This window comes from Tinamus guttatus, unplaced genomic scaffold (genome assembly GCF_059628265.1).
Source record: "Tinamus guttatus ecotype Peru unplaced genomic scaffold, ASM5962826v1 Tinamus_guttatus_pri_ptg000397l, whole genome shotgun sequence".
Taxonomy (NCBI): domain Eukaryota; kingdom Metazoa; phylum Chordata; class Aves; order Tinamiformes; family Tinamidae; genus Tinamus; species Tinamus guttatus.
Genome location: NW_028288931.1, coordinates 991049 through 1014958, shown reverse-complemented (window position 1 = coordinate 1014958; position 23910 = coordinate 991049). Strand labels below are relative to the sequence as shown.

At 44.2% G+C, this 23910-nt stretch overlaps 1 protein-coding gene across 1 annotated transcript in view; it reads right to left on the bottom strand.

Moving 5' to 3' along the window:
* The window catches only part of CSMD2 (CUB and Sushi multiple domains 2), a 240890-nt gene that overhangs the window by 197610 nt on the left and 19370 nt on the right, over window positions 1–23910 (bottom strand). Inside the window, 1 exon segment of the mRNA XM_088531067.1 lies at window positions 13120–13232. Within this exon segment, the coding sequence (XP_088387193.1) occupies window positions 13120–13232 (113 nt within the window).

The following is a 23910-nucleotide window of genomic DNA, read 5'->3' as shown; positions in this document are numbered from 1 at the left end:
TACATTCCCTTCAGGTGGTAACACTAGTCATATTGAACTAGCATACCTAATAATTAAGCATTTTTATTAAGTAATTAAAGATTTTGCTCTGGAAATGTAGAATTACTAGAAATCACAAGGGGTTAAATAATCCCAGCATAACAGAGACAATGTGTAAAGGCCTATGTTCTGGGGGAGCGAGAGGCAGGGGGGAGATAAGAGTTTTTCCTCAAATATTTTAATTCGTATCTTATTATTATTTATTTTTACTATTTCTTTGATTATCTATTCTTTAACTTATATCAACTCTAATACTGCACAGAAAATGCCTAAGAATGCATTTTCCAAGGCTTGGTAGAGCCTAGCTGTAAAAACAACATGGGTCACATCTACAGGTATCTCCTAAGGGTGAGAAAGAACCAGGTGATAGGTATTCTGCTCTAAACTTCAGGGATTATTGATTGACAAGCCATATGCTTACAAGCAAATAATAATATCACTGAACTGTTATGTGCTCAAATAATCATTGTTTTTCCTCTCTAACAACAGGGCATCATTTATTTGGGAGGCTCAAGAGCACAAAACCATAGTAACCTTTTACACCTGAGAAGTTGTTTAAAGTGACAACTGATAAAATAGAGCAACTGAGATAATGCTCCAGCCATTTCATCTCCAGACACATCAGTCCATAATAATCAGAATGATAATGGCAAACTCAGAGGGATGACAAAAACAACCCATGATGCTCCCTTCTTTTAACAATATTTCGTCTCACCAGACCTAATGCTTGAGGAAAGAACCAATTTGCACCTTCCGTGCACTCAGAGACTCCCTGAATACAGCCTGCCACAAACACCCTCAGCACTGAATCATCTCCGATCTGGATGGCAGAGCAGATACCCATGTAAAAGTGCATTTTCATCTAGGTATTGACAGTGTTACAAGCACTGCCTTCTCTAAAACTGTTGTTAATACCCTCCTCACATCGCGTTCTCACTCCCAATGAAGCATCACTGCTCTCACCTCACCCCAGTGGATGTACACAGCATTTTCCAGAAACGGGTGCAAATACATTTAAGCAAACGCCTTTCTCCTTACCCATTTCCCAGATACAGAATCAACACCCAGAACCCCAAGGGCGGTGGGTGACGGCTCCTGAACTGCCTGGCTATCTCAGCACAGGCCTCCACAGAAGCTACCGCCCTGTCCAGGTGTGCAGCATGAGCCTGCGGCCCCCGCGCACAGCTGGCGCCTCACTGCGCAGGGCGGGAGCGTGGCCTGCCAAGGGCTACGCTGCGGAGGGGAGAGACAGACACTGCTTCTTTTATTATTATTATTTTTAACCTTAAAAGGCTGACAACTACTTAGACTGCTTTCGTAATCAGAATATTATTCAAGGTGCGAATGCATGGTAATCACAAAGACAGCGATAATCATGCAGCATGTGTGCTCACTTCTGGAAGTGGAGATAAAGTTAATTAAATACTCATTTACTTTGAATTAAGATGAATTCACTACCTGAGCTGATCAAAACCTAAAATGAAAGGTATAGCGCACAGTAGCTGCCTTTTGTTATTTAAGCTTTCCTGAAGATGCCTGAGTTGTGCAGTCTAACACGCACCGGCCTGCGCCCCACCACCTGCCCAGGCTCCTATCCTCTCTGCTGTCCCAGGAGTTCGGAGGGACTAAGCACTACGACCCTCTTGTCCCGTTGCCAGGTGAAATGAATCAGAGCTTGCAGAGCCCAGCATCAGGGCAGACCCCAACACCCATCTCCTTGTGTCAGTCCGTTTTTTCACCCCAACTGTACTTCAGGTCAACCCAGATCAGCTCCCTGGGCATCTGAGAGAGGAGAACACCTTGCCATCCCCTAGCCCCGGCATCCCACATGCCAGGCACCTGAATGGAGGATGAGGCTCCTTGTACTTTTTTCTCACAAGGAAGAGCCAGGAGTCACCCGCAATTCAAAGCTTCAACCAGCACAGATCACGCAGAAGCCAGGGACAGCCGAGCTCCAGCTCTGACAGGCCCAGCAAACCACTTTGAAGTTATTTACTAATTTATAGCCAGCTTCTAACTTGGACAGATGACATTTTAATCTCAAAACACTAAAGAAATACTGCTGGGTAAAGAAGAGGGGAGGAATTACCATCCACAGGTAGGTGGATTTGAACGGATTGAGAGGAGATGTCTCACAGGAGCTTAGATCCAATCAGTTCATGTCAGAGGATTTTGTGGAAGGTTTTCTGGGCAGTAGGCAGGCCAGCTTCCCTCAGTCCCCTTACAAACTGCCTTCCGTTCCCCCCATCACTACCACCAACAAGACAATCAGTTCAGAGCGAGCCCCCAAAAGCAGGGCTGGCCACCCAGAGCAGCTCCTGGTTTTCTGCAGTAATTGCTCTGCCCACATAATCAAACGGCATCTGGTCTCCCACTAATGGGGAAAGCAGAGCTAATTTCCCATATCTAGATTGCTGTGCATAAGCAGCACTAGGTTTTCAGCAATCTCCCCATCACAATTTCCTTTGAAGTCTATCTGATTTGCATATCTGATAGGAGATTGATTTATGTGCCTAAATCAAGATGTAGACACACAAATACTCATCCCAGTGAACAAAACACTGACCACAGGAGGCAGTTTGAGATGGTAAGGATTCTCACCGAGCAAAAGCCTCGGCAGGCGCTACATGGAGAGGTCTCTCTAGCTACAGGTCTGATCCCAGCATTGCCTTCTGCACAGAGCCCAACTGATAAATCTTATAACCTTAAGATGGTGACTTCCAGAACTGTATTTGTAAAACCTGTGGAGCAAGGAACATTTTCCAGGCTGGCGGGTTTGTGTAGGCAGGTCCAGGACTGAACGAGCATTTAAAGCTCTGGTTACGTCAGAGGACCTAAGTAATAAAACCTGTAGTTATAAAGAGCTGCCTCCCCTGTCAAGGGTCACAGGGTCCTGTACACTGTCCTATAAAGAAATTAAATGATAATAAAAACATAATTAAACACAACAACCTCTTGGAAGTCAAAGAGGTAAGTAGGGAAGCCAGACATCAAGGCCATAGGATGTGGTTCAAATGGCAAAATTCAACAGGATTTCAGAGCCTGAATATTTACCTAGAAAGAGGAAAGCAGGCCAGAGTTAGTCCTCAGTTTATCTGCCCTGCAGATAACCTCCTTATCACTGACGACAATTAGAAGACATGAGCCAGTTCTAACGCTGAAAAGGATTTTTCAAAAGCTGATTTCAGTTTTCAAAAACTGATTCTGATTTGCACAGTCTCAATCCATTGATGAAATATAACTGGAATCCCAACATTCAGAGATAAATAAGGAAAAACAAAAACAAGACTAAGCAGCTGCATTTGGACCATTTTTCAGACCTCACAGATAAGCTCAGCATCTCACCTTCATTTTTACAGCTACCCTGTTCATACCTGCTCTAACACACTGTGTATGTGTAAGGATCAAATGGCAATGAAGGACGGACAAGCCTTTTAACCAAATTGGCTTGGCTGCAAGTCTGCAATTTTCTCACAGCTCATTAGCTGTGACTTTTTATGGAAACGTATGCTGAAACAAAAACCAAACGCAACTAACGACTACATGTTCTGCAAATAGATTCCTTGATTGAAAAGAACATGGCTATTATATGCAAAAGCAAAAAGAGCAAAAAGGGAGGGAAAGAGAAGGTCTGACAGGAAAAGAAAAGCACGAGCACAGCCTTAGGCTGCCCCTTAGAGATTCAGGTACTGATTTTCAACATCCTTCACCAACCTTTCAGGGACACCAACACGCAGGTCTAGTAAAGGCAGCCCAAGCACAAACTAGAACTCAGCAGCCTTCACTGTTTTAACCTTGGCTCGCCATACAACCTTTGCAGTATGTGCCAATCATTATTTAAAGCTCTCCACCGTTTCAGTCATGAGATCCTGGCACACATCTGCCAATAATCCTGATGAGCAGCTTCAGCTCGCTAAGCTTGTCATTCAGAGAACACAGTTAGCATAGCTCAGGGTAGCTTTTCACATCCACTTTTCATCCTGCTTCCACTGGCAGAGAACAGGAACCTCATATTTGTTGAGATTAATATAACATATCAACTGCTGAAATATAGGCAAATTCACTGCAACAGCAAACTCAACTTTCATTCCTCAGGATTTGAAGGTTCAATAGAGCTGGCTCAGCTGCATTTAAATTCCAGGTAAAACCGAATCTTCAGCCATGAAGGATGAAGAGAAGCAGTACCTGAATCCTGCCAATTTTTTAGTATTTTCCACACTGCTTCCACACACTTCTCTACAATGGGCTGATCTGCAGAGCAGCTGCATGGTCAAGAGCATAACAGTGGGACCTCCTCGACAAGAAAATGTCCCCATATTGCAGCTGAGCAAGTGTCACTCGCTGTTTGTTTAAATGCTTAATACAGGGTCCTATCTGCAAAGCATTATTATTCTTCCCCTCCTGCGTCTGCACTGATTGATCTCATTTACATATGCAAATCAAATGTCAGTATGAGACTTAATATTCCCCATTTTCCTTTGGTGCTGCAGAAACAGAGGTCAATAATCTCACTCCATGCTCTAGTATGTTTGGTGAGGAAAGGGGGGGGGGTTCTAGCTGATTCAACAAATGCTAATGGGCTTCACTGCTTTCAAGTCTTAAAATCAATTAGTAGTACATCAAGGCAAGCTTCCTGGGAGCTCGTTTAAGTAATAAAAATCTTTTGTATAGTGAAAAATAGCAAGTTTGCTTCTTCTTTACCCAGGTCCCCCAGGAGTTGTTTTAATCTGAAGTCCTAGTGGAAGGCAGCGTGCCTGCTGGACTGCCAAGTGAGATGGGGATTTACTCCACCGTTTCTTGCTGACTGCCTAGAGAAAGTGGTAACAGTATTCGGGAAAACACCCAGTCTCTATCATGAGTTTTTATTTGTAAGCTTGGACATAACCAACCTAAAGGAACGGGACTGTACACTGCGCTCCTTTGAGCGGCATTAGAGCACACACCCAGACAAAGCGGGGCGGGTATCCACAGCCCCTGCGGCACTGACAGCAGGGCCTGCACACACCACGTGCGGAGCAGCAACACTGCACTGCTCACCCTGTCACGGCACGAAACATCCCCTGAACAGCACAGGCGGCCCCGTATCGGTACCAGCAAGCAGCAAGGAACAGGCACTGCCACAAGCAGCCGTGTGATCAGCCCAAGCCAACGACAGCCCGAACCGTGTCCTCCTCCTCGCAGCTTCCGCAACTCGCCGCGGCCGAAGCTCGCTGTTGGGCAACGGCAACGGCTGCTTCATCCTGCAGCAACCAGGGGAGCGCTCCGGCCCCAAAGCACACGTGAATCCCAGCTCCCCACAGGGTGCAACTCAGCTTTCCGCATGGGCAGCGCGCATCTGCACCCTGCCCGCCCACAACTTGTGCCCAGCACGAGCACCCAGTCACACCTCCCAGCTCCCAGGGAAACCCAGCAGCCACCTCACCTATTTGCACTTATTTCCTCCTCTTCTAATCCAGAGCTTTGCTTTGGAAGTGACTGCCTACAAGATGCAGTGCCCAGCTCCAAAAACACCACAAGGGCAAAAGTATAGTTTATTTGCTTGATTTTACTTCAGGGAATTTATTAGCTCTCATCTGCAAGTATCAGACTGAACAGCACTTGCATGGTTGACTGCCAAGACTGTGAGAAACAATCCAGTCACCACGGTCACGCCAATTAGCCATTCATTCCCTTTTCCAGGCTGAAATACCACTGCTGCTGACACGGGTGTGCGTTTCTGGCCAAGTCCAGGTCTATCCACTAAGCTGAAAGGAGACAGCTCAAAATAAATAGCAAAACAGAGTTTACAAAACAACTTCAGATTTCCCAGGTGTTTTTCCCCTCCTGAAGCATTGTTTATAAAAACAATTACTCTTGTTCAAATTACTATCCTAGATTTTTTTTTTTTTTTTTTTTAAGCGCATCACAACTAATAAATCCAAGAAGGAAATTTCCAGACCACATCTGTTCATCTACCATGAGGATGAGCACAGTTCTTCCAGCACTGGCCAGTGCTAAAGGGCAACACGGAACACAAGCAGGAAGGGCCAAGTGCAGGAAGCAGAGAAGCTGGTGACTTTGACTAACCAGCTATATCACTGCTTCCCTCATCAAGTTTGCATCCACTACCCCAAATGTGACTGAGTGGAGGAGCTGACTGTGCAAAACCACTCATTTCCAATATGCATATGGTACATTAAATGAAACAGTAGTTGCACATTGGGAACAGCTGATGACAAACAGGGCAGGGACACAGCTACAGAGTTGAGATATTCTGGAGAAAATCCAGAAAACAGCATTAAGTCCTGAAACCATACGATACGCAAACCCAATGCCAAGCAAAAGTTTTTAGATTAAGGAGAAGGCACTTAATTGCAGAAAGAATCAATCCAACACTGTGCTTTAAATCTAATTATAAAACCACTCCTCTTCCGGATACTAAGAGTGTAAAACAATCCTGTCACTCAATATTACTGACAACACCGCACTGCCTTACTGCTTATTTGGTATCTTGGCTTATCAAGTAGTCCAAATACTAACACTTTGCAAACATGCAGCAAATTAAAATGCACCGTGCTGGCGAGGAGCTGCACGGTGCGGCAGAGCACTCGTGGTGCTTGGGCGCGCGCTCGGCAGGGCCGTGTCAGGATCCCGAGCAGGAGAGCCCCAAGCGCCGCGGCTTCTCCTCCTCACCTCCGCGCTCCAGCCTCATGCCGGGCCGCGCTCTCCTCTGCCCCTTCCCAGCCAGGGACATGGCCTCCCGCTTCAGCAGGGCTTGAGCTGCTCCCTGCTTCCTCCCAGGGTTATTCCTTCGGGACAGGCAAGAGCACCAAGGAAAGGGGTAAGGGGCATTTTTCACTCCTGATCTTTCTTTCAGACATAATATTAAGATAAGTGTTGTTAAGATAAGTGTTCCTCAAGTACTGAAGTGGATCGAGCACTTTAGACACAGGATACCAACATCTGAACAATCCTGGTGGCATCCTTGTTTTGTTTCTAGAACCACCCGTTTTTACAGTCATTTAGAAACGGCAATGTGAGCTCATACCAGCTCATGTGCAAGCTCACTGGGCTACAAACATTAACAAGGACAAGGTACAGTGAGAATAAATACTGCTAAAAGGGGTGTGCAGCCAGCACAGCCAAGTTAGGGGCTCAGCTGCTGATCCTCACAGCTACTTTGAATGCTCTAAGCAGGTGACGGCAGCAAAATGAACTCCAATACAACCATTTTGGGTACACAATTTGATGAATATTCTTGGGTCATCTACTACTGTCAGCTACTATTTCATTTCTTTTCCGTAAGGTAGGCTATGTATGAAAATTAATACAAATTATTTTTAAAGTGGCTTAGCTAAACTGCATTCAAACCTTGGATAGGTGCTTAAGAAGAACTCAAATGCTTCTAATTCTACATAATTTGCTTTGGAAGTGAATCAGCTTGTAAGCTGCCTTGTCCTGTCCGACCTTGCTCACTCCTTCATCAACTTGCCTTGAGAATCGTGCCATTTTCTGCCTCCGAGCCCTGGCCCTTGCTGTCCCTCCAACACAAACTGCTGTAAAAATCTGCTCTATGGAAATGCTGTATATGTTCCTATGTAGAAACTGCTGCTGTTGGCGCACACTTGAACACGGGTCCCCAGAACATGCTCAAAAAGGATCAGTTGGTTCCAGACGACCAACAACACCTGCCTGAAGAAGCTCCTCTCTGGCTGTCTTTGTCCATGTGGCTCCCACCTTTCCATGCCGATTACTTCTCTTTACGGAGTTTCATGTGATTCACAGCAAACCAGATTCAAGCACACCCCCAACAGTTTTTAGGTCCCACCGTACAGCAGACTGAAAGCTTTCCCAAAATTAATCACAATTTTTTAACAATTTAAGTATAAAACAAGTAATTTAAGGAGCACAGCAGTCTTTAATCATCAATTCAACTAATTTCATCAGTATGTCTTCAGAAGGGAGCAGCATTTCGTACCAACATCACAGAAGATGCTGAGCTCAAGCTGCTGCTCGTGGAAAGCAGCACAGAGCATAGCAGGCTGCAAACTATCCCGAGACAGCTGAAGATATGGAAAGGAACAAACCAGCTACATCTCTGCAGTTACTTTAGAGTTACTTTGGAACAGTAATAAACATCAAATTATGGTGTTAAAGCCTCTGAGAGAGGAAAGGGCATTTGGAGCCCACTGTTTCAAGGCACCAGTACACTGGGAGAAACACCATGTTACTGCTTCCCATGCTGCTGTTCTCCACAGCTTCATCTCCAAACTGTGGAGGGCTAAAACTTTTTTTTTTTCTTTTTTAAAATAAAACTTCAATTCTGAAACACAACTCTGGACTAAACAAAAGAAATATTGCCTAATCAGAGCTCTGTGCTGAATTGGCCACATTAAAGAACCATTTCACCAGCTACAGCCAAAGTGGGCCAAACAGTACTGGCTAATACTTCTCCCCCCCAGACAAGGCTCTGCCCACAAAGAACTCAGAAAAAAAATTAAAACAATAGTATATAATTGCCCAATTGCAAGACGTCATCAGGTTTGCATTTATCATCCTTTGAATTGTTACACATACACACACTAACGGCCCTACAGGTCGCAGACATTGCGCAACTCTGATCGTGTACGTGAAGCTAAGGAAAGCGCTGCAGAAGTGGCAGCAATTATAATTACACTCCTCATTCCAGTACAACTTTCCCTTTGCTTTTTAGAGGAAGTCCTGCATCGCATTAGATTTACTAATTTGGTCAACCCGCTGACTCACCAGAACTATTTCCATCAGCATCCTGGGATCTCCCCGCAAGCTCCCTCCTCCAAGGTCTGACTGTAGCAGCACCAAACGCAGCTTGTAAGACACAGAGGGAGGAGAGAGCAGCCTGAGGGAGACAAAGCTGGGGCTTTCCTAGGTCACAACCCATACTAAAATTAGGAAGCATCGTAAGCAAAAGGATAGAGCAGAAAAACTGCCATTTTTAGCAACTCAGAGACAATGTCTCTTACACACAGAAGATAATGAAATGACTAAGCACAAAATGCAAGAAAAAATCACTGAATGAGAGGTGGGGAACTACATCTATTAAAACAAAAGGTCCTAAAGGTCTTGAAAACAGTCCTTGGAAGCTTTAAGCCACACACTCAACATGCCATATACTAACACAGAGCAGAGTAAAAGGCACTTTAAGAGTCCAATGCCTTCTGGTCTCACGGCATTCAACTGCAAGGCTATTTTGTTTCCAAAAACATTAAACCATCTCTTCCAGATTCAAATATCGGACAAAGCAACATCAGGTTTTCAAGGAAAAGCAGCAATAGACCAAGTCTATTCTCATCCTTCCCGCTGCCACCCACACAGTTTGCTATTATCTGAATCACCAGAACTCAAGCTTTAGTCCTAGGGACAAGCAGACTTCAGTCAAATTTCAAAAACTCCAAGTTAATATGATCCATTTTTGAAAGACAAAGAACTTGGGCATGCAAATGTCTATATTTTGCTTTTAAAATGGGATAACCATTCCCAATTCAGCAGAATTTCCACAAAAAACTACATTTGCAAGGCCCTGTGGATGCCCCAAACTTTTTCTTGAGACTCCTGCTAGTCTTGATCATAATGCAAAGACAATTTGAAAAGCAATCATTTGTACTAATCTTTAACACTAGTTTTCCAAACAAAGAGACAAGTCATTTGATCTAACTTCTGTTAACAGGGCAACCAATCCTGCAGAGTCAAATAACAGATGGGAAATGGAGACATGAAGCAGTTCAGGAACTTGTGCACAGCAGCAGAGCAACTCAGCCGGGTGACCTAGCTCAGGTTTAGCAAAGGCAACAAAGGGGGCAAGAACTGTTTTGTAATCATTGTATCTAAGTATGCATAGCTCCACAAACAGCCCTCTGAAGAAAGAGATATTTGTGCTTGAGAAAGAGGAGGGTATTTATTACGGAGGAGAACAGCACCATTTACTTGGGGTTGTTTCCCTCTGTATTTAAATGCTTCTAATTTCTTAAAATGAGCAGTGTTCTCCGAGGCATAATTGTTTCTTTTCAATCAGACACTTAGTGTTTGCAGCTATCAAATTTGTTGCAGCTGTAATCAAACACGATGTCTTGAGAAGGAAAATCTTCACCTACTGTCAGATCCCTCTGCGTTCAGGCGGCTGCTGGGAGCACCCCAAGGCCGCGAGCCCCCGTTCGCCGGCCAGGGCTCCAATAACCGCTGCTTTTGGGAAGGGGGGGCCCGCTGCACGTGCAAGGCCCTGCACAGCCCTGAGAAGCATCAAGTTGCATTAAGTTAGGGCCTCAGTCATTCATAGCAATGCTGTGTTTAGTCATTAAGTGATAAAGAGCGCATGTTGGTAGCATTTTTCCTTGCTCTTTTTCCACACCCTCAAAACATACCACAAAGCAGCCAAGGGGTAATGCTTTAAAACTAATAATGTATTTTTTTCTGCATCCAGATTAAGAAACTAAAAAACTCACCTTCTATTCATCATGAATACTACTGGCATTATTGCAAAAATGACGTGAAATTTCTACCAATTTTCCACTTATTGTAAGACGCAATTTATTTTAAATGCCACCATTCCCTGTATTTACCAAGTGCACAGTAGCAGTGATTGCAATTAATCGCACACTGTAATCCCAGGCACAAACCTTCATATTAGCCTCTCAAATATCTTTTGGAGAAGCAAAAAACAGAAGCATTATGCACTTTTGTACATGAAATTAAGGAATTTTTTTCACAAGATAAGAATGTTACCATCACAACCTTGCGAATTTTTAGCTTATATTATTTATAGCTGTGTTCATTTAGAAATTCTCCTGCAGTTGAAATGCAAGACTCTCTGTAGCAGCTGGTTGGTATTTTGGGAAAGAATAATTTAGTCACACACAAAAAAACACTAACAGTCTGAGGGTGAACAAGGCTAATTGGGAAATCATGTTGAATTCAGGGGACAGTTTAGTAGAAAAAACAAATTTAAGAATGCTATAAGCATGAATACACATAATTTCAATATTTTCTGAATTGTACATTTTGAAATGAAGTTTCATAAGCGCTGCTTATATTTAGTCAAAGAATCTCTTAAATAATTCTTTTCCTTTGCACCACAATAGTCCACTTAAATGAAAGGGGTTCTGGATTCCACTTTGTGGATTTGCCCTTCTTTCTACTAGGACAGTTTCCAAGTGGTTTAAGCGCTTAGATTTCTCCAATCTGTTAAGTGGGGACAATAATTGCTTGGAGATCATCGGTTTAGGATCTAGACAATGCTGAAGACTAAGCTATATTATATGATTTTATGATTTATTTCCACGGCTATTTTACGCTTTGGTCTATGAGCACATATAAAAACAAAGATGCAGTGATCATCTGCTCTGTCTGCGCTAGTGGCTGAATGCTCTACATGCTTCGTGCTGCTATCACTACACCCAAGTGCTCCTTTATAGTCACTGTGTGTCTATATAAGCAGAAATAACGAAACATATACAAAGGCATGAGCAGGTGACATCTGTGTTGCTTTCTTAGCAAGAACTCGCTTGTTAAGAGGGATTTTATCATGCAATATCATACTAACAAGAAAAGTTTGGAAGATCTTGACAAGAAGTAGACATTAGTGCAAGCACAACAGTCTTGAAACATCTACAAGTGTTCTTTCTGTCCTTAATAAGAAGTTAGAGATCTTTTGTCTCTGTTTTAAAATACTGCTTCTTTAGGTGCATTTCCCATCAATTGCTGAGAGGGAGGAGAATCATGAACACGCTTTGATAGCGGATCATAAAGGAGCCATTTACAGCAAGGGCTCTGATGCACTGTTCTGCCTTTAAATATGAATTATCGAATCACAGGCTATTCACCGAGTCGCAGATTACCAATGAATGGAAACAGCATTACAGCAATGGCATGTTGCCTTTGAGCAAAAGCACAGTTATCTCCTCCTCTGCTCTTAGCTAACTATAGTCCAAACAGTAGCTTGCGTTACGAAAGGCTCAGAGCCCGAGCCTGTCCCTCTGCAGCTTAATTTGCAGCAATGCTCCGTATCATTCAGGTTAAGATTTGCGTACGTTATCCTGTTACACTGGAAGACACACTCCATTACCTCTTTTGGATCTCTGGCATACCCCAGGCTACTTACCCGGTCGTATTTCCCGCCCTCCCCCCTGCCTTTTTTTTGTCCTTACAGAACACAGGAAGTCAGAAAATATAGAAAGCGTAGGACAAGATGGCATGATTTATGCTTTCCAATATATTATATAATTACACTGAACATCACTTACTTCCCTTCTTGAAATACAGCATCCTTAAACTCTTTCGTGTCTTCTCTTACGGCAGCAGCCCTCCTTCCAACTGAAGTGCCCCACAGGAGATGACGATCCAGTAACAGGATTTCAAGCTGTCACTTTTTTAAAGGAGAAAATTCTATCTGGGGAGATGGACTCATCTCTAATATGTTCCAGATGTTCTGCACACCTGGCCTCACAGCGGAACTCACCACTCTCCTATGGCAAACATACCTACCTGCTGTTTTAGTGAACCTGTGTTTGTCTTACCCTGAAGACTTTACATTGCATTTAGCTTCTATAGCAGACCAAACACCTCAGATCAAGGAAGTTCAGTCAGAACAGATACTAGTCTACAAATGCTGGTCACATTCTGCTGTAATTCCTTTATTATTGTAAGTAGGAGCAATAAAAAAACAGAATATGCAAAAGTCATGCAAAGAGACAGAACGACGACTTCCACATGGCAGACAGACCTGCAGGAAATGAACTGCCGAAAGCAGGAGCTCTTTGGTTGAGCCCCAGCAAGGCTCAGGGTGGCAGGAGTTACAAGACTAAGTCATCATCACCAGAAACAGCAGCAACACCCCAGGAAGTGCAAAAGCAGGGTGCCGTGTGCCACTAAACATTCCTGCATCACAGTATGCAAGTTCATGTCCGTCCTAGGAGGTCACGGCCAAGAACTGCAGCTGCAAGACAAGACTTGCTGAAGCCACCAGGCCGTCACACACGATTCTTTCTGACAAAAGAAACTGCTCACATCCTACCATAAGTCAGACACAGGTAAGATCCAAGCTACAAGTAGTGAACAGGGCAGACTTACCTTCGTAGCTTGCCTGGAAGCCTTGAGCACTGACAGCGTAATCGCTCACAAGCCACAGGGACAGAACCACCCCAGTACTCACAATAGGAGCCGGCAGCTGGAAACCCGTCAGCCTGAAAGAAACCAAGAGGAAGGTTACGCTGGTGGTCACTCACACTGAACAGCTGCACAGAGCAGAGCCACTGCCACTCTGGCCAGCACACCACAGCCGAAGGGGGGACACGTGAACCTAAAAAGAACAACACAGACTGGCAGTTTGACTTTGAGAGTTGTTCAACTAGTGCTGGACAAACCATCCTCACTGCTTATATGACCCAGAGCAAGGCTTTTAACACATCCCCATTTACTAGAGTGCCTACGAATACATTTCCTCATTGAAAACGTGTTAAAGCACCCTTTATGCCTCACTCCCCCACCCTCACAGCCAGCAGAGCAGCGAAGGCAGCACCGCAGCCCGTGCACCCCGGCCCGAGCAGCTCCAGCGTCTCCGAGTAGCCCCCGAGCTGGAACAACTTCACCTATCCATGAAGTGGGAGCAATGCTTGGAGTTCAAGTGAGCCTAAGACATCACTCAATAACATTTACAATACATTCTGAAATCCTTGGAGTAAAGGGATTAGGTAAGGGTCTCCATCATTACACAAACCACATTAAATTAAACACTTAAATAGCAGGAGAGCAGGCAATAAAACTGTTATTACCAATTAATTGAAGATTATCAGGACAGCTGTCTTGAAAGAGTATTTGCTCTGTGGTCACACAAAGAAAAAGGTTTCAATTCAAGTTCTCAGAATCCTTCCCCACCTGTTGCACTGAACCTGCAAGAACCATCCAAGAGCAGCACTTTCCACCCAGCATCTCCGCACAGGTCGCAGGATCACCCTGCCATCACCCGTCCCTCCCTCCTCGCGGAGGTAGCCAAAGCCCATGCTAGTTTGCACACTGTCACCCAGTTGATGGGCTGTAGGGAGTGCAGAGAGCTGCTCACAAACTAGTCTAAGAACAGAACTGTAGAAAGCGATAACGAGCCCAGGACCCGGGCCTGGCTTCAGGCAGGTCGTCTTTGTCCCCAGTGGCTGTTCTTCCTCCCTCCACCTCCCTTGCAAAACAGCTCTCAGAGCTAAATGGCAAGGGCTCATTTGGTTTGGTAAGATCTTAAGCTGGCGTTCTAGGATCCCAGACGCTAAATCCCTGATACTATATTGACACAGCCCAAGAACAGCTAATGTACATTCCTGACGAACAGCTACAGTTTTATAACTTATAATCCTTCACCTTGCTCTTGGCTAAGGTGATTTACATAACAGATTTACATAAAGAACCTGTTTTTAAAAAAAGAAAACATTCATGTTAAATTCTTGCCTGCCATTGCTAAGGACAAGCCGCAGTGCCTGATAACCGTCTAAAACCCAAACTTGGAGCAGGAACTGAGGGAACCCCCTGCTGTACAAGGTCATCGACTCCCCGTCGGAGATGAAGAGCACACGAGCTACCCCCTTTCGCTGCTCGGGGCCAACACTGACTAAGTTTCATATGTTTTGCACTCACTTATCTCTGCTATCGCTGCAGTGAGCCAAGCTACACCAGTGCCAGAAATACTGCTCTGTGAGCTGGTCCTGGCATCACAGTATGGCAAAACAAGATACAGAAACCAAAATACCCTGCTACAGAAGTCCTATACTCTCCACGTATGTTCTTTGCCAGTAGAGCAGTCCCCGGCTGGGCCCTTCTCAGACGTGCTCACCTTCCTGCGTTGCATGTTATGCTCTTTCACTGTATCAAGTACAACTGTATCATGTACAGTGACGCAGGCTTCCATTTTGGAGTGCAGGTGTCATAATTAAAACAGAACACATTATTTTTCTGGTAGGATGCCCACCATCAGCCCAGACTGCAATCAAAATAGTTATTGCAGCTGGCAATCCAACAGCATTTAAAGCATAAATGCTAGAGAAGTGTCTCAGAACATCTAATGAAAACGCATCGGATTGCATCATTTAACCCAGCATTAAATTACATTACATCATACTCCAGTGATTTTTCCCTGCATGCAATTTCAAGGCATCTAGTAAAAAGAACTCCCCCCGAAATGAACCACCCTCCTCACCATGTGTAGTTAGAACAACAAGGGTGCAGGAGGACCAAACTGACACTCCTGCCTGACGCACTAGCCCAGGACAATATCAAACTGAATCTTTTCAGGCCGAAGTATAAGAAACTGTGGGGAGGAGAAAAAAAAAAAAAAAAAAAAGGAATGAGAAAAAAGGAGGATAAAGCTGTTCTGTGTCCAGAGAGAAAGGGACCAGCTCAGACTGCACTAGGGAAGAGGCACATGGGGCATGAGGAAACGCACATCTCTGGTGAGGAGAACGGCGAAGCTCCGGAGCAGGATTCCTGCAGCAGGGGAAGTCCTAGGGATCGCGCTGCTGCCTCCTCTCTGCCTTCTCCCCTCCAACTGCACTAGAGACTCCTGCCTCTTTCACATGATTCTTTCTCACAGCACAAAAAGCTATGCAGATTTTTTCCCTTTTTCAATACTATATGTGGATGAACTATCCTTCTGAGGAGAGAGTCAACTCACTGCACACATTTTCTCACAGACTTGTATTGTTCAGAACCTTTTTCTGCCAGTAGATCTTGTCAAGTATTTTTTTCTCCCTTCCTGTATTGTTTTATTAATGAAACAAGCCATTACAGTGAGATTTGTTAACTTGGATTTTTCTTTTTCTTTAAAGCATATTGGCAGAGTAACTGATGCCCTGAAAGCCCTCGTTAATCACCAAAGAGAGTAGGCAGGGCACAAGCCGAAGACAATTCCAGACTGTGCTCGCTGCAGAACGCGTAAAAGCCAGTCCTGCCTGCAAGGCAGGACTCTCTGGTGTTACTTAGACAGTTGCCCTTTAATTTCAAATCCTGTAAGGCTGTAACGGTGCTATGGACAAAAAACACTCAATCAGCTTCCAATGATACTGTAATGACACAGGCAAAAGTTGCAATTTAAATTTTGGAAGCCATTTGTCTTAGTTCACTGACATTCATTCCATGTTCTCTTGATTAATCTAATCCTTCCACTTGCTGCAAAGACAAATTAACTCACACGAAAGAAACAAAATGTTTATCAAGGAAAACACCTAGTCTTTGTTTTCAACAGGTGTTCATGGCACAAGCGTGTTTGGGGACTCGACTCCGCAGACACAGCGTGGCCCAGTGGAAGGGTTTCTGGTTTTCCTGGCAGCACGCAAACAGGCCCACAGACTTGGTCCAAAGGACAGAGGGATTGCGAGACGCAGGGAATTTGATGACCATTTACTCCTTATATATTTTCTGTTCCTATTTCATAAAGCAATTCTAATCTACTTTTTGGTGCCAGCCAAGGCCACATGTCCCATTCTAATCCATGTCACTTTTCAATCTTCCCAACTGCCTAGCTGGTTGATAATTATTTTTAAATAATATCATCAGCTGGCTCCTTCTGACATGTATTACTATACATTTTTCTTACCAAGACTGTAATAAGCCTTTTTTTTAAAAAAAAAATACACTATCTTCCTCTGTCCCTTAAATTTGCTCCTCAATCAATATTTGTCAAGAGAATGACTCTAACATTTCACAGCCCAGCATAGAATATAAGAGAAGGTTGCTATGTCTGTAAACACACAAATGTTTGAGTGGTTTTATTGACATAAACAGTATTTGTTATAAAAACACACAGAATAAATACATTAAGCAAAGAGCCTGTGCTGACTGGAAAGCAAATCCCTGTGATGGGAACCCTTAGTGCTGTTTCCAGCTCTGTCACCACTGTCTTCAGGGAAATCTTTGTCCACCATAATCAGACCTGAATTTAAGCCTCAAGAAATCCTAGAGAAAAGCACGTGTTGATGAAGCTGCTGAAGCAGCTCATGAGGATGATGAGACCAAACTACTAACTGGCCTGAGTGCGTGTCCAGCATTAGCTGCACGGCTCCACGGGCATCTCTGGCATTTGAGGACACCGACTGGTGCAAGCAGTTCATCTCGCTCGCACATGGAAGCACAATCAGCCCCATTTGCCAAGATATTTAGGAACAAACTCCACTTTCCCCTGCTCTCCATGCCAAGTGCAGTTCCTCAGGCCACAAAGACTCCGTCACGTACCTGCCCAACTCTGACGGAGGCTTCATCAGCAAATCCAGGCTTGAGATAGTCATGCAGCTCAGATTCCACTGCACATTGATTTCTGCACTCATTTAAAATGGGTTTGGGGTCAATTCCCAATGAAAACTGGTTATTTATAGGACCTAAGGCCTCTAGAGCCACCTCAATATGAGGCCATCATGGTTCTCAAGCTGTGAACTGCTACTGAGCATCAAATCAAAATAAATTTCATTTTCTTCATCAAATGCAAAAAAGTAGGAAGATCACAGACTTCAAAACTATCACATCCCTCCCATGTTCATTTCACTTTGACTTTGTCAGGTAGCTAATAAGATGCTAGCAAATATCTGAAAATTTTTGGCACCTATATTCCCTGTTGAAATATTAAAATCCCAAAAGAAAAAGAATTCTCCAAAAGGTTCAGCAAATTCTAGCAACTTCTTGGGGGAAGCTGAGCTGACGTTCTGAGTCGGCGAGGCCAAGCAGGGACAAAAGCCAAGGCAGGTTGAGGAGTGTCAATTCAAAACTTGGCAGTTCTAGGTTATTTTCTGGCTTTCCTCAGAAAACAAAACAAAACAAAAAATCATTAGGGGTGTGAAATTCAGTAAATGGGAAAATAACTCTCAGAACCCGCTGCTACTCTCACAGGGCTCAAATTCTCCCAAACAGAAGGAAGTCAGTGAGCAACAAGACAGTGTTACCATAGCAGGAGCGATGTGAATATCTCAGTATTGCCATGAGCCAGCAGCAGTGCTGCCTCCCCTGCCGCGTGCTGCGCAAGAGTGCCCGATGGCCTGAGAAGCCTCAAATACAAGCAGACACGTATGTTCAAAACAGCTTTAAATATAAGAAAGGTAAGATAAATAAGATGACTCTGAGGCCCACAGCATTCCTAACCAAAACAGCTTTCCAGCTCCTCTGAGCTTGCCTCCTTAGGAAGCAGCTTTTGAAATCACAGTGCTGAAAGCAGCAGCTTCCCAGCCAGGTGGCCACATCTGCCCAGAGCTGCTAAATGCCTTTGGGCATCCCACTTAAGTGGGCCTTCCCTTTGGGCCCCAGTGCTCTCCATATAATCCCCATCACCCAGAAGCCTTGAAGAGATGGTGGGAGACCTCAAATGTCTTTGAGAGCATCTCTCATGTTTGAGAGCTCATCCACTCCTGTCAACTCAGGGGCCAAACATCAGACTTGCAGCAGTCACAGGTATGGCAAAATTGGACTGACAGTACGATATAAATCACCAGCACTTCTCAAATGCTGTAGTGGGGCCAGCAGTCCCCAGGGCTGAAAGCTGCCTGCCTTCTTTTTTTATTATTATTATTATTAAAGGCCTGTAAATTAAGAGACATGACTTAATTTCTGTTACATTCCCACCAGTAAATATGTTTGTGTACAAGAACTAGAGACAGGTACAAAACAAGGACAGTGAATGTCAGCCTGATAATGAAGCAGCATGTCTTCGCCTGATGCCCTAGGAATAAATCAACTTCGAGACTCCTGCACTTTCTGGTGAGGCCAGGATTTCTCCCCAAGCAGTACTCCATCATCAAACTTAACTTCACAGTTTAACAGACTGAGGGATTTCATCATAAATCCTCAAGAGGAGGAGATGGTTATCTCCTACTGAGCCCCAAACACTCACAAGACCAAGGAACGCTAAAAAAAAAACATCATTGTCCATGAGCAGCAGCTGAACAAGGGCCTCACTGTTCAATACCCAACAGCAGCAGAGTCACATCACAATGCAAAACTTTTGTCAAGGTTTGTCTATAGCTGATATCTGGTATACACACACCCCGATCCCTCCGGTTTTCTTTAACATCCAATAGCTGAAGTTATGCAAGAGGAAAGAGCAAAGCCGCGGGGCGGAGTGACTGCAGCTCTCCTCTGCCAAGCCACTCCGCGCATCCAGAACCAGAACCGCGGGTGAGACGCTAGCCCCAAGGCAATGGAGGGCAGCGCCGCTCCACGGGGGCCGCACTGCTCCGCACCAGCCACTCCCGTGCAAACCGCAGCCTCACAGCAGAACAGGGACCTAACTACAGCAACTCCTTAAGGATTTAATTGGGAACTGAATAAAATTAATGGCAATGAATGAGAAGAGGAATTTACATTCCATCCAGCAGACTGGTTTCTACAAAGCTACAGAAATTAAAAAGAATCACCCAAATGGAACAAATACAAGATGTCCCTTGCAGTAAGAAAAGCTAATCAAAAATTTGATTTAGACGTGTTGGATGATGGGGGCAGGGGGAAGCTGAAACGAATCCCATGGTTCTGTCTGTTCGACCTGCATGCACTGCCTGATCCCATGTTATTCGCTCCTCTTGTTGCTCTCAGACTTCAGCTGCCACAAGAACGGGAACAGTAAACACTTCAGCCATCACCGCGCCAAGCACCTCCAAAGTTGAAAGCCCCGATTTCAACAGTCAAACTATTAAAGAAATACTAGACAGAACAAGAGTATTTTGCACTTGAATTTTACATGGGCTTCTGTGACAATATAATACCGAATGAAAATAAATGCATTCTTCCTAAGCCTTTTATTCCAGTATAATACTACTAACCAGCTACTGGGCTGTTACAAAACAGTTAAACACGGAAGGACAATTACCACAGCTTTGGATAGCACAAGCCTTCGTGTTTCTTAAACAGCTACAAAACTGCAAAGAATCACATTCTTTATGAAGAAGAACACGATGGCAGCGGTTGCTCTTACAGCAAACCCAAAGCCAAGTCTGCGGCACCCGGAGGGAACCTGCCAGCCTCATCAGCCCCGCTGCAGGGTAACGAATTGGACTCAACGGGCACTAGAGATTTGTCAGTTTTCTACTCCAGATTGCAAGTACCAGCACTCTGCAACTACACCCTATTTCCAATGAGCTTGTAAGACTATCACCTCCTGTGGACTTTGATTAATTTTCATTAAAGGGACGTACACAAATGGAAAAGGTTCTTTGCCTGGGAAACTCTCACAGTCAGACCTTAGAAGAGAGATACAGCTACTCCATTGAGCTAAAGACTCCCTGAATTCGAAAGACACCAGGAGTGCACCTATTCCCCTCCTTTCAGAAAAAGGCATTAAAGTATAGCTGTGAACTCTATCCGTCTGTACTCTCTCCTTTCTGCCCTAGCAAACAAATCCTCCATTTGAAGCCTTTTAACCATTTTGCAAATCATACTCAACTTTTAAAACAAAACCTTGGGAGGTCTTCCTCCAGCTGGCATGTCCCTGCGCCCACTGCTCTGGGCAAGGCGCACACTGGACAGCAACGAAGGAAGTGGTGATCTTGGTGTTCACCAATGGAGGATCTACTACCAAGTGAAATGATTCCTGAAGACCTTGTTCACTGATGGAGGATCTACTACCAAGTGAAATGATTCCTGAAGACCTCATTCTGTACCAATGAGGTCAGTATCTTTCCATGATACAAGTCCAGAAACACTAACTGGGCAGCTAACAAATCCCTGGGTAGCCCCAGGCAGCTCCCTCCCCTGCTCTGGGGAGACCCGCAGCTTCTCCACACGCCCGGCAACCCGGACATGAGAAATCCTGCACAACTGCTGGGAGCAGGTCACTTTCTGGAACACTGAGGCCATCATCTCACCACCCAGAATTTCCACTTATTTTTAAAACCTACCTTTAGAATCTACCTCAATTACTAATGACATTCAGTGCTCTCAGACCTATCAAAAACAGAATATTCCAGCTCAGTCTTAATTAAATCTATTGGATACTGTCTAAGTATAGAAAGCCTTTCTACACTCAGCATACCTTAAATATAAAGCAAGAGTCACTGTCAGGGTTTACCATTAGATTTTACCCATTAACATGGCTATTTGACAATCTAGAGAGAAAAGAGAGCACAAAAGCAATTCTGAGAACAGATTATTTTTTCTGAACCGGCAACACCTTAAGGTGCAATAGTAGCAGCCAGCCACCAGCACTAAACACACAGCAGGGTTCAGTCCTACCCGGAAGAAATTCCAGTCTCACAGACAAAGGGCTGAAAAACCACCACAAAGGATTAATATTTACTCAATGGCATGAATAAAAGACTCCAGTTTTCAGTAAGATCTGTTATATCAGGATTGCACACGCTACAGCACAAGGGAAGGTGCTACCACAGATACTTTTCTTATACAACCCAAGCAATGCCATGAGAGCACAGCTCCTTGCACTATCAAACCAAGCTGCTCAGCCACCCTATTTCTCCATCTATTTAACTGGCCAAATCAACCTCAAGCCTTATCCTAAACCTGTTGTATTCAGCACAGTTGCAGAGAAAAACCCTCCCACCCCAATTATTAGCTTAGATTCCTCATCCCAATAAGCATTGTCCTAGTAAGGAAAAACTAAACACAGTCTGTCAAAATTGGGCAGTCCCAGCTGCAGCTGCATTAACCCCATTAACTCTTACGGACACTCAGATCTGCTTCCATCAATTATCTCACAGGCAAAGTTTAAGTATTCAGCACTTCCCCAGAACAATATGACAGGACCACTGGCAAAGGGCCCTTAATGCTGCTGGAGCTGCTGAAATGAGTATCCTCTCTAAAATAAAATTGCACATACTTTATTCTAAACAGCAGAGTGCCTGAATATATGCTTATTTTATTTCCAGGGAGTTAATGCAAAGTGACAAAAGACTCTGCTAAAGGGCAAAGGAGAGAGGATTCTGAAGCTGACTAGGGATGACAGGAGGCTTTAGCTGGCCCGCTGCTTGGTTTTATTCATTTATCCTTATCCGTAGTAAAAAGAACCACAGTCACCTTGGACACCTGAGCTAACTACAAAGGGCTGTAGTATGTGACTAAAGGTGACTCAACAGAAAATCCTAACACAACAGAGCTCTGCCTAACGTCAGCAGACAAATGCTACTCCTCCAGGAATTTCTGGAAGCCTTAGTCAACACAGCACAGAACCAATTCCAACAAATCCAATACCCATCTCTGCAGCGTCAACACAGCACAAACCCCGTTAAACTGCAGGAATCCACACGCCTGTCCTGTGGTCACATTATTACAAATCCCAACCAGCCTCATGCATTTGGCCTCTATTTCCATTTCCTCATCTGCAAACCCAGAACATCAAGCCTTGCACGCATGATCTGCATGAGAAACATAAGCGAGCCAGCAGAGGTATTTTCAGCTGACCAGAGAGAACAGATAAACTGCTGCTATTTATTAGCAAGTGAATTCGCTCAGCCTGCATCCTTCGGTGGATGCAACCAGAGCCTCAGAGGTCACTTGATGCCAGCTTTGCACCTTTGCAAGCACGGGCATGTTGCATGCGGGAATTTCTCATTTACTTCACTGCTCCATTATGAAGTTTGATACAAGTCCCCCAAACCATTTTTTTGAACTGTAATTAGGCAGTTATGAACAAGAAATAAGCAAGACACAGTATTTATCTACCTGTAAACAGGTCACCACAGGGGTAAATCATCTCCTGTCAGTAGTATCACACAGTATTAAGATCAAGCAAAATATTTTAACTTTTCAGTCAAGTAAATATAGCGAGGAGCCTGCATAGTTTGAACACGCAGCACCACAATAGTAATACTGCTCTGAACATTTTTCTGCCACCCTTCAGAATGGAAACAAACTCAATTTTCTAAACTGACTAGTCCAAATCTGAGCATAAATTCTGAATGCCAGAGCAAAGCACCATGGAGCTTTACTGCCAGTAGGGACCTCTGTGTACTAGTGTAGTATGGATAACAATATATGGCTTAAACTCCTCAGTTATGAGCTTTATCCAAGGGGTGTTTATCCAAAGAGCTTACTAAAAATAAACTGCATTCACACACTGCAGCTTTCTTTAGACCACCTTTTGGTAAATTATTTTTCTGGTTTAATGAGATGCAAATGCTTCTGATTCTGAGTACATGGGTCTGGGTGGCTTTGCATTGACAAGGCAAAAAAGCCAGAGCTTCCAGCACAGTTTGTGGGAGGTAAAGGGACCTACTATCCAATTACAGGTAACACACCTGGATAACAATAATTCTGGATAACAACCTGCCTGGAGCAGTCTCTTACCATGGATGCTCAGCAAGGCACAAGGGAGCACACAAGGGTGTTCCTGAGCAGCTGTAGCTTCCAGTTCAGATGTCCACACACATCCCTCTGATCCCACTGGCAGCTCACAATGTTTAGGAACTTGAAGGATGGACTTTTGGGGGAGTTTGCCCTGCTTTACACTGCTCAAGAGAAGGGAATCACATGCAGACACTGGAGTTAGCTATAAATCTCATCCAAACTGTTGGAGACACACAGCTCTCCTACTCAAGGAAGGCAAAAAAAAATCTGTAGGTTATCTATCTGTATCCAAAGAGGATTCTGCTATAATGGTCTCTGCTGGAAGCCAGTGTATAGCAGCAGGAGAAAGCAGAGCTATCTGTGAGAAGCTGAAGTGAAGGCTTCGAAACAAACTCAGATTTCAGCAAACAAGGCAAAGTGCTGGCACTGAAAGATGACAAGAGTCCTGGATAGCTAAATTAAGACACTGAAACGCATTTAATATTCACATACTCATCACAAACACACAATGCAAATTCCCTAATACACAGTCAAGCAGTTTATTAGCAAATGTCTCATTGGATTAAGTTCGCTCTTATTCTATTAGGGAACTTTCACACCACATTAAATGGC